The sequence below is a fragment of the Diabrotica undecimpunctata genome, chromosome 5 (assembly GCF_040954645.1).
Source record: "Diabrotica undecimpunctata isolate CICGRU chromosome 5, icDiaUnde3, whole genome shotgun sequence".
Taxonomy (NCBI): Eukaryota; Metazoa; Arthropoda; class Insecta; order Coleoptera; family Chrysomelidae; genus Diabrotica; species Diabrotica undecimpunctata.
In genome coordinates this window covers 145061025-145078079 of record NC_092807.1, presented here as the reverse complement: position 1 = coordinate 145078079, position 17055 = coordinate 145061025, and the positions used below count along the sequence as shown (strand labels likewise).

General features: G+C 32.5%; 1 protein-coding gene across 4 annotated transcripts in view; it reads left to right on the top strand.

Annotated features, from left to right (window-relative positions):
• The window catches only part of gek (serine/threonine-protein kinase gek), a 126544-nt gene that overhangs the window by 102842 nt on the left and 6647 nt on the right, over positions 1-17055 (top strand). For all 4 annotated transcript variants that reach the window (XM_072532944.1, XM_072532941.1, XM_072532942.1 and 1 more), the window contains 8 exons: positions 2631-2862; positions 4552-4841; positions 7292-7475; positions 11404-11592; positions 12693-12878; positions 13260-13368; positions 15844-16018; positions 16668-16898. In XM_072532944.1, coding sequence (XP_072389045.1) covers positions 2631-2862; positions 4552-4841; positions 7292-7475; positions 11404-11592; positions 12693-12878; positions 13260-13368; positions 15844-16018; positions 16668-16898 — 1596 coding nt within the window. The remainder of the gene's footprint in view (positions 1-2630; positions 2863-4551; positions 4842-7291; positions 7476-11403; positions 11593-12692; positions 12879-13259; positions 13369-15843; positions 16019-16667; positions 16899-17055) is intronic.

The following is a 17055-nucleotide window of genomic DNA, read 5'->3' as shown; positions in this document are numbered from 1 at the left end:
AGTCGTACTTATGCACACTACCTCAACAACTTCATTGCAGGAAATTGTAGGATTTTCATTGACACACGCACAAATTATCATTTGTTTTCGTTCCCAATTTTCATCAAATAAATATCACGCTTGTGACTGCGAAGGTTGACGCATCCCTGCATTTCAAAATTATTAATTACACGCGATACCGTTTTTAATGCAGGAGTTGGACGGTCCTCAAATATACCGGTAAGTAGTTCTTGAATTTGTCGAAGAGTATTACCTTGGTAATACCATTTTTCTGAACTTTTTCCGCAACTGAATATTCTATAATTAAAAATGTGTTTTTTGTATGGGAAAACAATTTTGAATAGTTTCGCTACCAACGTGCTTCTTAGTAGAAATCAGCCGCAAATGAAACGCCATGCGGCGCCATCTGTGAGCGACGGCTGAAAATCACATGTGAGAACGGGCCGGATTAGCCCAGTGCATCAAATAAGTCTAGCAATTAGCTACCCGTGTGTCTACTAACGTGGGCGCTTACTGTATAATGTTTCTGCTTATTTGTAGTGTATTGTACTTATTTATTTTAAAGTTATCCTATTTGTAAATAGTAACTCTTCTTTAAATGAACATTCTGGATACTTTGTTTTTGTCTAACTAAAACTTTTTCTTCGAAAGTTTGTCATCAGGTTTTGTTCTAATTCCCTTTCATTGTTTCCTACTAACACCACATTATCAACATGAATTAAGCAGCAATGAATGTCACTGCACAAGCAGCAAGATAAATGAATACCATATGGACGTTTATTTCTTTATTTATATTTTTTTCATCAGTTGCCTTATGATGAAAATTGTATCTGTTGTTGATCTATCTACCTATATTTGTTTATTTATTTATTTATTTATTTATTTAATTAACGGATATACCATTTTTACAGAAATATGACGTCAACTTTACAAAGCTTATATATAGGTTGCGTTAATAAAAAACAAACCAAAATTAAAATCAAACAAAATTCAATTAAAGTAGTACCTTAAGTTATTAAACAATGCTCAAAATCTCTCAAATGATTTCTTAAATGTTGCTGTAGATATTCCAAATAACTCTAAACTATTGCTGTGCTCATTGGCAGTTCGTAAAATTCTTGTAATGGGTTCATTTTGGCCATAATTCGTAGTGTGGAATGGAATGTTGAAAATCTCAGTGTTACGAGTTCTTCTAGTATTAACATTAAAATTTATTAAACTTAGTAACTCTGGATCTTGAACATATCCATTTATAATTTTAAAGAGGTAACATAAATCCGCTTGACATCTTCTATCATGTAGTGATTGGATATTTAGTATTGACAGTATATCATCATATGTGTATTGATGTCTAATAAAACCAATTTTGTAAGCACATACCCTCAAGAATTTATTTTGAACTCTCTCGATACTGTAGATGTCACTGTTATATGAAGGAGACCAAATGAGAGAACCATACTCCAAAACTGATCGAACTAAACTACAGTATAACATTTTTAAAGTTTGTACTGAAAACTGATTACAGTTTCTAAGAATAAATCCCAACTTTTTAAAGCTTTAGCTGAAGATTCGTTAATGTGATATTTAAAAGTTAGTTTAGAATCAAAATTTATACCTAAATCTTTAATATTATGACGTGCCTCTAAAGGTACATTATTTATACAATACTCATAATTTACAAACTCTCTTGTTCTTCCAAAAGTAATTTTAAAACATTTTTGTATATTTAAGTATAGCATGTTTACCTCACACCAACTAGCTAAGCTTTTAATGTCATTCTGTAACAAAGAGGCATCAACTAGGTCATTAACTATTCGAAATATTTTAAGGTCATCAGCAAACATTAGAAATTTACTATTTTTAATCACTGAGGATATATCATTTACAAATATATTAAATAAGAGAGGTCCAATATGAGACCCCTTAGGAACTCCTGAGGTTACAGATATTCGTTGAGATAAACAATTTCCATATTTAACATACTGACATCTGCCAGATATATAACTACCTATCCACTCAATTATTTTACCTCCAAATCCATAGCCATTTAATTTAGCAATAAGCAGATCATGGTTAACTCGATCGAAGGCTTTTGAGAAGTCTGTGTAGATAGCGTCAACCTGACCCTTCTGTTCCACTGAATTAGCTATAAAATTCGTATACAATATTAAGTTCGTGCATGTACACTTACCTTTAGAAAGTCAAAAAGTTATTTACAAGACACTCAAAAAGTTTGGGTAATACAGATTGGTTACAAACCGCTCGATAATTTTCAACATCATTTTTATTACCAGATTTGAAAATTGGTGTTAGATAACTAGTCTTCCAAAGATCAGGAAAGATGCCGGTACTCAATGAGGAATTAAATAAGAAGCAGATAGGTTTTACAAGAGTGAAAATGCAATGCTTGAGAACATAAGCTGGCAAACAATCAGGTCCAAGCGATAATTTCCAAGGCATCTTTAAAACACTATCAATTATGTCAGAGACCTCAATACTATAATTATTCACATTTACACTCTGTTGATAGTTAAAAATTGGAGTCTGGTTAATTTTAGAATTAGAATATGTAGTTGAGAAGTTTGTTCTAAGAAAGAAATACATTTCTAAATAATATAAATATTTTACAGATAACAACATCCTTGATGGAGCCACCTGGACCTAGAAATTCAACATTAATGTTAGCTGATACAGAAGCAGAGAAGAACAAGTGGGTTGTAGCATTAGCCGAACTTCATAGGATAATGAAAAGAAATAATCTTCCGAATACCACAGTTCTTGTTGCTAGAGAACTTATTGATACGTCTCTGACGTTATTAAGAAACGCGTTGAGTGGGGCAATTATTGATCCCGACAGAATAGGTATGGAATAAAACGATTTTTTATGTATTAAGTATGTAAGAGTAGGTTAGATGTAACACAATACCTTGAAAAATCGTTTTAATGGAAGAGTTATGCATCGGGTTTCTGAAATTTTTTGGCCTCCCCGGTCTCTAGATTTGACGCCACGCGATTTTTTCTTGTGGGGTTACCTACAGGAAAATATGTATCTTCAAAAATAGATTTTGTTCATTTCTAAAGAATCATTAAAGAATGTGTTCAGAGTAGTGATGTAACAAATATTCGCATTCGCGAATATTCGCATATTGTTGCATATTCGCATTCGCGAAATGTGTGCGAATGTTTTGCGAATATGAATATGTATAAAAAAAAGAATTTGAAGATTAGGTTAATAAAATAAAAATCCATTCACTTCTCTGTTTTTTTATTAAGAAAAGTCACTTTATTTTACAAGCTTAGAAAACTATAAAATTAGAAAACAAAAAATAAATGATGCAATGTAAACAAACAAAAACAAATTATTCTCTGAAACTTTTATTTTCCTGAATTTTTAATTTTAGACAATGTCCAATGTCAAATCTTCAAAATTCATATCCGAAATTGGACAGTATAATTTTATCACCCAGTAGACCGAATGAATTTATTTGTTATTAAATACACACACGTAGTTAATTAGGTTACATACACATTTGGTCAATTATCAATAATATAATTTGGACATCAGTCAAAAGTGCTGACAAAAGTTAAACAATTTACATAAATTAGATACACATATCACGCGAGATCCGCGTATATATTGACCCAATTAAAACTTATATAAAACTCTCTTGCCTAGAGAAGCATTCAATCAATATTCACTCAACAAACTTGATAGTCTTCAACGATCAACTTCATCAGTCTCTACTCAAAGTAATCCCGGGTCAACACCCATAGTATACGTCTCATCAATAAACTCTGCTACTATTATTTGGTGTTTCCATTACAACTGAACGAACATCTTCACTGAGCCAACGAAGGGGAATTTGTTCAGACAATCATCTTGAAAAAGCTAAGAATTATTTAAACTAAAAAATAGTCTATGTGTTTTTATGTAAAGAGTTTAAACAAACAAACATAAACAGTTCGACTTCAGTTAGATAAGTTCAGATAAATTTATTAATTCAGCAATTTTCGGAACAAGATACGTATAATGTACACTACACTGTAATGTAATACAGTACATGATTTGTATAATTGTTCTGAAAATTGCTGAATTACTAAATTTATCTGAACTTATCTAACTACACACCTAACGCAAATAAGACTGCAGGCAGTGCCGGAGACAATTAAAATTGCCAAATTAAAAAAAAAAAAACTAACTATTCGCATTCGTATTCGCGAATGTCGGTGGCATATATTCGCATTCGCGAATGTTAAAAAAATGACATTCGTTACATCACTAGTTCAGGGTATTACTCCGGCTATTCAGAAGGGTACTGAAAAACTTTCGTGATAGAACAATTATTACCCGTATTGAAAGGGACAAGTTTGATAGGTGATGTGTGTATCTTAGGTTTTAGACCAACAGAACGTTTTATGGGGAATAACTTTTTTTGTAAAATTAATAATAAAAAAGTTTTCCATATCTTGCCAAATTAAGGTAGAGACGCTGTGTATATATAAACTAAGTATTACATAAATGTTCTCAAACATAACAAGATTTTTTTGCAGTTCTAGGTACCGAGGATGGTATGTATTGTATAGATTTAGATCGAACAGAAGTGGCTAAAATAGGTGATGGGAAGAAAATTTTCCAATTGGAGTATATTAGCGAAGAACATTTGCTCGTGGTTGTGAGCGGTAAACAAAGACAAGTGAGGTTAGTGCCTATAAGGGCATTAGATGGCGATGAAGTTGAATGGATTAAGGTTACTGAAAGTAAGGGTTGTTCTGTTCTTACTGTCGGGCCTGTGCTACGTGCCCCATTGACGTTTTGTCTTTGCGTGTCAATTAAAAAACAGGTAGGACATCTGAATTTACGATCCAGATATTAAAGATTAGATTAATTTCATAATCACTACAATCAAATATCACAATTGTAGCAAGTGACTCATGTTTTAATGATTTTTGTAGGATAGTAAAATTGGACGTTTACCCTATAGAGAAAAATATTTTTGTTCCGACAAAAGGAGAAAATTTAATTAATATTTAATAAACAAATTCGTATATTATTGCAGAATCTGTTTAATCTCTTAAAAATTTACAAAAACCTTCTGACTGTTCAAAGAATATGCGTTGAGATAGAAGTGATCTCATTTTACATGAAATCAATTTCAATAATTTGGCTGCTCTATTTTGAAACTGTTAAAATGTTGTTCAAAAATTTAACGTTGTCGACGTGTATGATTCAACTTGAAGTTATCTACAATGTTGTAGTTTATATCTTTCTCTAACAGTAGATAATGTCTGCGATCAACAACATTGTTGCAAATTACGGCGATGCAACTGGCAACAACGCCATTGTTCGGGTAGCGATTTTATTGTCTGTTATCTGTACGTCGGTTTCATAAGCGCACTGACAGGGGTTTCATAAACCAGAGAACAGAATTGTTTGTAGTATTATTGTTAGTGAAGAAGCTTTTACGTTTACTTTTTGTGAATTGTGAGTAATTTAGTTTAATTCAATTTGGTGACAAATAATAAATATGACGGACAGTAGTATAGTGAACCGTATATCAAAAAGAACCGTCACAATTTAACACCCGAAGAAAAAACTATGATCGAAAATGTGTTTGAAGGACTTAAAACCAGAGAACAAAATATGAATGAAAGCGATGTAGATTATGTAGTAGTATTTTGACAAAAGTTTCCGAAGCTAGTGTGTACAGAATAATTAAAACAAACGATAATAATACTTTGAAGGTTGAAACAAGAGGAAGGAAACAAATAAAATTGGATGATACAACCAAACAGGCCATTCGTCGTGCAGTACTTGAATTTTATTTCAAAAAGGAATTACGACCTACAAAAAAATTGGTTCTTCTCTTTAAATCTAATGAAAATATTCCAAACATATCAAGACGTGTTTTGTTACGTACTTTACGTTAAATGGATTTTAAAGGTATTTTAAGAGAAAGAGGAAAAGGAATAGTACTTATTATTAGCCATGTTGATAGCGACTCAGGATTTGTTGAAGGAGGTTTAAATGCGTTTGTTTCTAAAAAGGCTGGATATTACCATGAGGAAATGGATGCAGACTATTATGAAAAATGGTTTTCAGATATTATGTTAAAAATCGAACCAGGGTCTGTTATTGTTACGGGCTCAAATAATAATGAAATAGCAAGGAACAATGTTACTTTCAAATTCAATTATGTAAAAAATCTGATTAATAGTGCTTTCTGCAGTGTGATCTTACAGTCGTGGATAAAATGTATCGAGCATCTAGTGAAAGAAGAGCAGTATATGTGGAACCTTGATAACTTCATTGAAATTACCATGGATCCAGTAGTTGTGAATTAGGAGAAGATACTACTGATGAATCTAAAGATGACATAGATGGCTCAGATTAGATTATGTATAATGTTAGTTTTTATTTGAACATATTTTTTTTTATTTTATGGAAATAAATATTCAGTTAAAGTGACCCATTTATTACTAGTACTGCTTCGTACCAAGAATTGTTTAAATAATTCAATTTTACCTGTGCGACAAGATACAAGACGACCCCTTTTTATCCCATGCCATTAAATCTCATTTGACAATAAGAATTAAATTTAATCCTTGAATTAGTCATAAATTTATTAATTTAAACGGATAAAGGCTTTTCCCCAAAAATATATTAAACAAGGATTGGTTTTCTTCATCTAAGGCATCTATAAAATAAGAAAATAATTTTTATGACATTCAATTCGTTCTAAAATCCTGATTAGTTTTTTTAATAAAAACCACACGCCTTGGACTCGTCGATTTCCTTTTCCCTCAAACCGGCAAAGGTCTACATTGAATATATGAGCCACTTTCTACAATTATGGTACTGTGGTTTAGTTGGATATCAATACTTCGCAGATAGGTTAGTAAGTGGCTTTTTCAATTATCTCAAAAACCGCTTACTAGCAAAATTAGGAGGATAGGCCTAGATAAATAAGCTAATTAAGGGCTTTCATCTAACACATACCTACCTTGATCTTGAATGAAGAATGTTTATTTTACTTATAGGTATAGAATAATTTATTTTTTATAGTGCTTTTGTGTAGCCTTTATATTCTGAACAAAAGCCATAGGATTCATTTGCTTCTTAGAACAATTAACTTTATTTGGAATGCAAGAATTTGATGTGTAAAATTAAATATAAAAAATAAATCGTAACAAATATATCTCATACTAAACTAGGATAATCATCAATAGTATCTAAAACTAATTATAATATTTTAACCATAAACCATAATTAATTTTATGTATCTTTCAACAGAATTCTTCAGTAATTATTATTTATGAAATAACTCGTACGAAAACGAGGCACCAGAGAGTACGGGAAATTGGTTTGCCAGTCATTGTACAGTCTCTTCAACTATTATCGGATGGTCGATTATGTGTTGGATCACCATCGTCGTTTACCGTTTACAATATTCAAAGTGGTGATCAACAGTTAATATGTAAGTATAAATTCTTATTTACGAAAGATTTTGATTTTTAAATCATTCTGCATACTGCTACATGGATTGTTTAGTACTGTTTTCACTTTATCTCTGAAATGCACAAACAAACAACGGCGATCGTGGTGGAAGTAAGCAAGTGGGAGAAGAAACGCACGTACACTCCGCGTAGAAATTTTAATTATTCATATATTTTTAAGGTTTTATATATTATTGGAAATAAATTTATCGTTTTACACTCATATATCAAAATAATTCAATTTTTCTGATTGGCGGGTTAAAATATTTGCTTACAATCGATTTTTATGAATCACTATCATCGGATTCGCCATTTTCACTGTCATAACTAACGATAAAATCATCGTCTGAATCATTGTTATTTTCAAGAATTATAATAATTTGATTTATTGCTGTATCTATCATTGATTTCAAGTCAAGAGTATTTTTCCCATTTAAGACCATGTTAGCAGCAACTGTACCATTTTATTGATGGGAAATTTGTTTATCATTTTAGTTTTTAATGTTAGTGTTGTGTTCAGTAGGTTGTTGTCCGTACCAGACCGGTTGCCCCCTTTTTGAAGAGAGGTATTAAAATGCTTCCTCCATTCTTATGGACTAAGTATTATTTTTTGGAATAGTTTTAATAGTTGTTTGGTCAGATCTGGTCCTCCGTAATTGAGGAGTTCGTTCGGCATTCTATCCTCTTCTGGTGATTTTCTATTTTTTAATTTCTATACTGCTTCCTTTACCACTTCCTCCTCAATATTTATTTCTTCCTTTGTCATCACTTCTTTTGTTGGTGGTTTCGTTTACCACAACGAAAAAAAATTCATTGCATAAATGTTTAACATCTTATAATAAAAAACTAGTACTACATATTGCTTAAGGATGCCCAAATAAGCTCAATTGGATTGGGATCCGACTTTAAACAGTCATTTGAAGCCATTTTCTTGGGGCATTTTTATGTTATTTGCTGTTTTTAATAGGAATTAACCACATTTTGAATTTAAAATGCATTTGTTTTGATATTTCTATTTCCTCTTCAGTCAACCTATTGTTGTTTTTGGTAATTTAGCCACCATAAAATCCCTCAGCAACCTGTTATCTATTTTTAATTTTTTTTTAAAGACGGACAATTACAAATTGAAATTAAAATAATTAAAATACACCACTGTATTGTAAACATTTTTTGCCTAAAGTACTGTTGTGATGTATTGGCAAAAATCTTTGAGTTTATTCGCCAATATGTTAGTTGACTATAGTTTATTTAGGATAAATATAACAAGTTTTGTTATTATATTACGACGGCATTAAATTTGTCAATAACATTTATTGACGTTACCAGATCCCTGTATCTGGTAACACTGTCTACTGTTCGGACGATACCAGACCTATGGGTCTGGTAAACATATCTATAAATAAATGGTTTCTGTGACTTTATATTTGAAATTACCTTGAATCTAACACTGCCTTGAATCTCATAGTAAACACTCTAATCCATTTCTGGCAGACATAGCACCAGATTCCGATGTCCGGTAAAGTATTTACGGTATATAAAAAATATACTGATACTTATGTGGCAATTTGAAATATGTTACTTTTAAAAAATAAATAAAATGATCAATTTTTATTTGAAGTAATATTAAAGTGTACAAAAATATATAATAATTAAAATAGTAATTAATAATTAGATATGTCTATCATTAAAATAAGTTAAGCACAAAGCCGGTTTCTTTTCGCAATTTTCACAAAAAGTGTTTACTTTGGTCACCTTCTTGTCAGCTTCCTTACTTTTCATAGTCTGTCTCAACTTCTTGTAACAATCAACGCAATTTCGTCTACGTTTTCTACCAGGACCTTCTTCTCGTTGCAGATAATGTTTTCGTTTTGATAAGTTGGTTTCAGAAATACACTCATTTTGATTTGAAAGTTGTAATGCTAACTGTTCACGAAATGTTAGCATTGGTATCTTTTTTTCGATGTTTGTTTTATTATAGATAATCCAGCTGTTGATTATTGTAGCACCCAAGATTAGTTCGAAGACTACCTTACGATACCACTTAAGACCTTTTCGTAAGGAAGAATAATAAGCTGCCATTTGGTCACTGTAATCTACACCTTTTTTAGCTTTGTTGTAGTCTTGGATAACTTGCGGTTTAAAAATATATTCCACTGGTTCCTCCCTTGGTTTTGATCTCTTTTTCTTGCCCGTAGTGCAGAAGTTTAGGGTATGCTCAGGTTTACTGGATAACATTAATACCGATCTCTTGTCTTGCCAACGGATTACCTTTATATTGTCGTAATTTTTGATGCCAATTATTTCATTTTTCTTTAGTTTCTTTTGAACTATTCCCTTTGGAATACCTTTCCGATTGCTTCTAAGAGTCCCACAATAAAAAGTTTGGCGATCTAATAGATCTTTTGCAAGAGGAATGCCCGAATAAAAGTTATCAGCATATAAAGTTCGTCGGGCATCTAACAAGCTATTCATTAAGGTCAGCACAACTTTCTGAGAATGGCTTTTGTTTATCATATTGTTTTCTTTTCCACAGTAAACCATCACTTTATATGTATATCCACTGACGGTACATAGTTTATATAATTTAACGCCATATTTATGGCGTTTGTTTTTTATATATTGCCGCATACTCAAACGACCACGCCATGGTACAATACTTTCGTCTATGACTACATTCCGTCCTGGAGTCATGTCATTAAGTAAGTCTAAAACATGTCTGATTTTGTATAATTTATCGTTGCTTTCTAGTATACCGTCGTTATTTTGAAAATATAGATACCGTAGAATTAACAAAAATCTGTCCCTAGTCATAACTGAGGAGATAAACTTATTGTTATAAAGGTCATTTTTGGACCAATATAATCGAATACTAGGGACCTTCACGAATCCCATGCAGATCACGATACTAAAGAATTTTTTAATTTCTTCTTTATTAGTCGGAACCCACTTACTGTTAGATTTTTGTTTGATACTGTGTACACCAATTTCTTGTTCTGCATATCTATTGGTTTCTTGAACAATTAATTCCAAAATTTCATCTGTGACAAATAGACAAAAAATATCCAACGGGCTCATATTTTCACATTGAATATTTATTTTAGAATCTGTAGGATATTCATCAAAATCTAATTTATCTATTTCCTGAATGTCAGTCCATACATCTTCCTCAGCATCACCTAAAAATAAAGATAATGAGAATCAAATTATAAGATTCATTTTTCTTCTTACCAATTTTTTTTTCCGATTCATAATTATCAGTTTCTAGGTCACTGGATACTTCTTCGTTCAAATATATGGATTCGTCCCCATCAGAATTGTCGCTATCTTCACTAGGAATGTATTCAGGATCTTCATCAGACAAGTTTTCAAATGGATCACTATCAGATTCACTTTCAGTTTGTATCCAAGCATTTTGGTGCTTGTTTAGCACCATTTTAACCATTTTTTCGCCTCTAGACGACATTTTTATGGATTTTAATAAAAAAACAACAGTTTTGTACAATGTTTACTATAACACTAATAACCAGATACGGAGTTCTGGTAAATCCCGTAGCGTAAAAAATTTCTTTGTGGGACGTTACCAGGTGCTGGCATCCGGTAACTTAAAACAGAACTAAAATATAAAGCACATCATGACGATTCCGTAGGTACCTATATCATAATATTTAGTTCATAATTAGCCATTTTATCGTTGTCGGCGCTAGCGCAAGATCTCCAAATTTCAGTGCCGGTTGAACGTAAAGTTTATACCAGACCCATGTATCTGGTAGCGGCGTGAACGTGTTAATTATTGCAAAATTGTCAGATCTGAATCTACGTTTTTGTGAATATTTAATTTACTTTTAGCGTTAATTTTAAAAATATTAGTTATTGTTGTTACATAGTACATATGTAATTTATTTATTTCAGCGTTACTGCATCCTGATAATCCTTTATATTCTACAATAATGTGTAGTGCTGTGGAAGCTATGCGGGTCATAGAACTACCAAGGCATGAATACCTTTTAGTATTTGGAACTCTTGCAGCGTTTGTGGATAGACACGGTCGAAGATCGAGAGATAGAGAAATTATGTATCCTGCAGTTCCTATAGCAATAGGTTAGTATCTATTTACATTTGAATGTTCGAAATCATTCTCGTTTACGCGAATGAAATAAGGCACCTGTCAAAAATATCAATTCATAAGTGACAGTATGTGCATGTGATATATCATTGGTAAGATTCTTGTTACTCCGTATGTTCTTAGATCTTTAAGCGATTCTGTTGCGCGGTTTTAATATGTCGACCGTTAAATCTGTAGACAACAGAAAACCACCAACACTTATTTAAATTACCACTCAAACCACAACATGAAGATCAAAAAGAAAATTATTAAATCATTATATGGTAGAGCCAACAACACCTGCCCTAATGAAAATGCATTTCAGGAAAGAAGAAACATTTTCATTTATAAACAAATAATTTAACAAGATTGAAGAAAGGAAACAACAAAACACCATAAGCAATCCAGAAATGACAACAATATTCAAAACAACCAACACAGTGAGATATATCCTGTCCAAAATCAAACCTAGCAACACAGAAGAGAGATCAGAGAACAGCATCCATGAAATACCCTGTGAATGTAACAATTTTTATGTAGGACAAACAGCAAGACCACTAAGTGTCAAGATAAATGAGCATGAAACATACATAAAAAACAGAGACTTCGAGAAATCACAGATATGGAAACATAAGACAATGAGCACAGAGTAAAATGGAAAAATGCATCAATAGTCATGAAAGAAACAGACATAACAGACACAATAAAAAAAGAATCTCTCATCTTACTTAATGAAGAAAAATGTGTAGCAAATCCATCAGCAGAATGTAGCAGGCCCTGGTTGAAAATAATAAAAGAAGAAGTCAGCAACAAACATATACCAACATTAGCGGATTAATAGAAAGTCAGAAACACATTATCTACAATTATAAATAAAACACAATACATAAACATACAATACATAATACACACATACTACATAAACACATAATACTTATAAACACACAAAAAAATCCGATTTTAATAGCATTCTGAGGGTACATCACCCTCAAAATTTTCAACTAAAAGCATGGCTTTTTGCTACAAGATCGAGGTCATCACACAGGTTATATCACACTTATTGCGCTTAAATTGATCAAGTTTATTTTATTTTCAGGTTATAGAGATGGACATTTAGTAGTTTATAGTGATACCCACATAGACATATTTAACTGTGCGACGGGAGAATGGGTCCAGACGCTTAATATTAAGAAAGCGAAACCATTAAACGATAGTGGCAGTCTGACTTTATGTTTCCTGAACGATCTAGCACACCTACTCTATTTGTCCAATATTCATCAAAGTAAGTCCCCTTATTATTATTTTTAGTATATATATATATATATATATATATATATATATATATATATATATATATATATAATATCGCAAACTTTACACATTCCGAGTACGGACTGCCGGCCAACATGTATCTTCCCTTTCCCCTTCTAGGGCATCTGGTGTCTCAGCATTATTTATTTAATATTTTACAGTGGCGTTACTAACAAAAAATAGTATGATGAATACTTATATTAAGAATGACTTCCTACACTGAATACTTATATTAAGAATGGCTTCCTACCTACATGTAGCTGATACAACATGGGATTCAGATTTTAATAATAAGGACCATATTATTTCACGTCATATATTATTTTCGTTTATGTTCTAATATTATTTTCAGGAGAACTTTTGAATATTGATAACATAGTTACATTAGACCGAGATGGGAGAACTATTCATAAAACGAGAAGAAGATTTTCCTTAAGAGAAGGCAATAGAACCCAACGCATGTAAGTATTAATAAATATCACTTTTGTTTATAATATAATCTTCTTCTTATGTTGCCCTCTCGCTCCGGAGGTTAGCAATCATTACAGCTATTCTTTTCTTTGATGCTGCTTCCCTGAATAGCTCAATGGAGGTGCAGCCATACTATTCAAGGAGGCTCCTTAACCATGAGGCTCTTTCCTTCGATTTTACCTTCATGATCAGCTGGAGTAGGGCATATCTTTCGTCTTTATTACATGACCAAAATATTCAATTTTTTTTCTGGGTGGTAAATATTAGTTCACATGATTTCTGCATAAGCTTCACTTCCATATAATAATACAGAGTAGACGTAGCTTAAGATCGGGCTTTTCGCATCCCCAGTTCTAAATTAAGATTCCTGTTAGTAAGAAATTATTTCATTTTTATAAATGCAGCTCTTGTCATGTCGATTCGCTTGTTAATATTTATGGTTTGATTATGGTTACAATCTAGCGTTGTTCCTAGATATTAATAATTATTTATTCTTTATATGATATAATCATTTATTTCTAATGGAGGAATTATAGTAACTATCATCAACACCGGTTTTATTAACAATCAGATATTTCAGAACCACAAAGATGCATAAAGCAACAGGTCCAGATGAAATTAATATAGAAGCAATAAAACTACTAGACGAGGAGAATATCGAAATCTTGGTAAAGCTGTTCAATAGAATTTATGATACTGGTTACATTCCGCGAGAATGGCTGCAGTCATCCTTTGTGATGATCCCAAAAACAGCTAATGCCACAAAATGCAATGAACACCGCTTAATCAGTTTAATGAGTCACTTGCTGAAACTCTTCCTTAGGATATTACACTCAAGAATGTACAAGATACTAGAAGAACTTAGCAGGTCAACACAATTCGGTTTTAAGGGAGGACTAGGAACAAGAGAGGCAATTTTATGTTTGAACACCTTAATACAAAACTGTTTAGATCAACGAAAAGATGTCTACCTCACCTTCATCGACTACGAGAAGGCCTTTGACAATGTTAAACATGATATCATGATGGAACTACTACATAGGGCCAACATGGACCAGAAGGAGATCAGAATTATTCAGAATCTATACTGGAACCAAATGGCAAAGGTGAGGATTGATCAAGACCAATACACGGATGAATTTGAAATCCGGAAAGGTGTCCGCCAAGGCTGCATACTCTCTCCGATGCTTTTTAATTTATATGTTGAAAATATATTTGCGGAAGCATTAGAAGACACGGAATTAGGCATTAAGGTGAACGGCATACCAATTAGCAACGTACGCTATGCGGACGACACAGTGATTATAACTGATAATTTGGAAGATCAGCAGTTATTACTTGATAGGGTGAATAGCATAGGTAAAAAATATGGCCTCAAAATCAACATTTTGAAAACGAAATATATGGTCATTAGCAGAAACCCTCCAGAAAACCCGATAATATGCATAGGTGACGATCGCATAAAACGCGTGAAAACTTTTAAATACCTTGGCACCACAATCAATGACCAATCGGATCCACAACAAGAGATAAAAACTCGAATACAAATGGCAAGACAAGCTTTTGTGAAATTCAGACCGCTCCTATGTAATCAAAACCTAAATTTCGAAATACGCTACAGAATGGTCAAGTGCTACATATGGTCCATCTTGCTTTATGGCATGGAAACGTGGACTTTGAAAAAAACATCTATCAACAAACTTGAAGCATTTGAAATGTGGTCATTGAGAAGAATGATGCGCATACCTTGGGTGGATAGAGTTCGAAACGATGACGTCCTTAAGAGAGCCGGCGTGGAAAGAGAACTCTTTGAATTAATTAAAAAACGCAAGATTGGTTACCTTGGGCACATATTGAGAGGAGCAAAATATGAAATACCACAGTTAATCCTACAAGGGAAGATCGAAGGTAGGAGAGGAGCCGGCCGCAAACAATTATCCTGGTTAAGGAATATTAAAGAATGGACAGGAATACACAATACAGGCGAGCTGTGTCACGCCGCCAAGAACAGAATTCTAGTAATGAGATAGTCGCCTACGCACTTTGGTGTATGGCATGTTAAGAAGAAGATATTTAATTTTTTTTCGTGTTCATGCTAGTGGTTGCTAGCTATATTTGTTCTTTCTAACAAGTCTTGTATGTGTTCCAGGTTGCTAGAGATTAGAACTGTATCATATATTATAATAGCTTGGTCTAAATATTTGGATCATGGGACCCATAATGATTTCAAGTTCCTCTTAAAAAATATCTTCTAACGATTTAATCATATTTAGGTCAAATTTAACCATAATATACAAATTAATGTATTTCTAACTTTTCTTAACTAGTTTGGCAGATTGTCATGTAATAGTTATCTATATTCACAAATATATAACGAAATATTAAGTATACTCTGTATATTTGCCAATTTTTTATACTTGGCATATTTTTAATTAGTGTATTAAAATTATCCTTTTCTCAAACAGGAGTACCGATAGAAGATCTAAGCTTATATCAGCTCCAACCAACTTTAACCATATCAGTCATATGGGACCGGGAGATGGAATCCAGCGCCAACGGTTAATAGATCTAACGCCCACCCGTACAGACCAGTTACCGGAACATAATCCATTTAGTACTGCCACTACTCCACCTCAAAGGGTAAGTATGCTGTACATTTTTAATATATGTGTTCACAAAGTAAATAATAGTTCTAAGTACTCGTACATACCACTTATTGTTAAAAAACATTATCATGTATTGATGTCAATGCCTTTGATCAACCCGAAAGTTAATTATTTATTTACAAATGAGTTTTATTACGTATTTTTGACAGGGATAATGTTGTTACAACAAGTAAGATTTACAAAAGAAAAAACGATCCTTTTGAACGAACGAGTTTGGTTCGGTGTATCTGTCCGTCCGAGGATTCGAGAACTGCAACAGATACATAAAAGGGATGTAAAATTCTAAAACATCACTTTTATTGCTGAACTCGAAACTTTAATTTTTTTTATGTATATGTTTAAAAATTCTATATAAAAAAGTAATTAATTCAATTCCTACTAAACACTTTACACTGACTTATTTTCAACTAGATAATGATTTATATGAACAAAATTTCGGATTAGCCATGGGCTTTTCCTTATCTCCATTATTAGCACAACCCCATATAAATATAATATTTAACTTAGACATGTCACAAGAAAACAGTTTCAGAACGTTTTTAAAAATATATCTCCTTCGAATATAATTGAATGGAATATTTCTGTTTTCGTAATAGAAAGAGTTTATTCATCCTCTGTTACAGATACCAACCAAATCTGCACCATTGCCGCCGAAACACGGAGAAAGAAAGAGGCCGGAAATTTCGAATCCAACTCCTATCAGACCGAATTTTCCCGCCCACAATGGAGCAAAAAGAGCTGCACCTCCTCGACCAAGGGATTTACCCCCAGCCTTGCCTAAATCGTCTGATAAATCACCTTCTCCTGATCCCGCTAGCATCGGTAGTATGTCATCTTTGCATGAAATGATAAAGGTATGTTCATTTTTAACTATACTAGGTAATTAAAAACTGTCAAATTTTATTCGTTATGTGCAAGTTCTAAAATTCCCAATATAATGATGATTACATTTTTCTGGTTATTATACCATGTTGACGTCTATGAAAGATCGAGCAGTTCCGTATGGGTTTC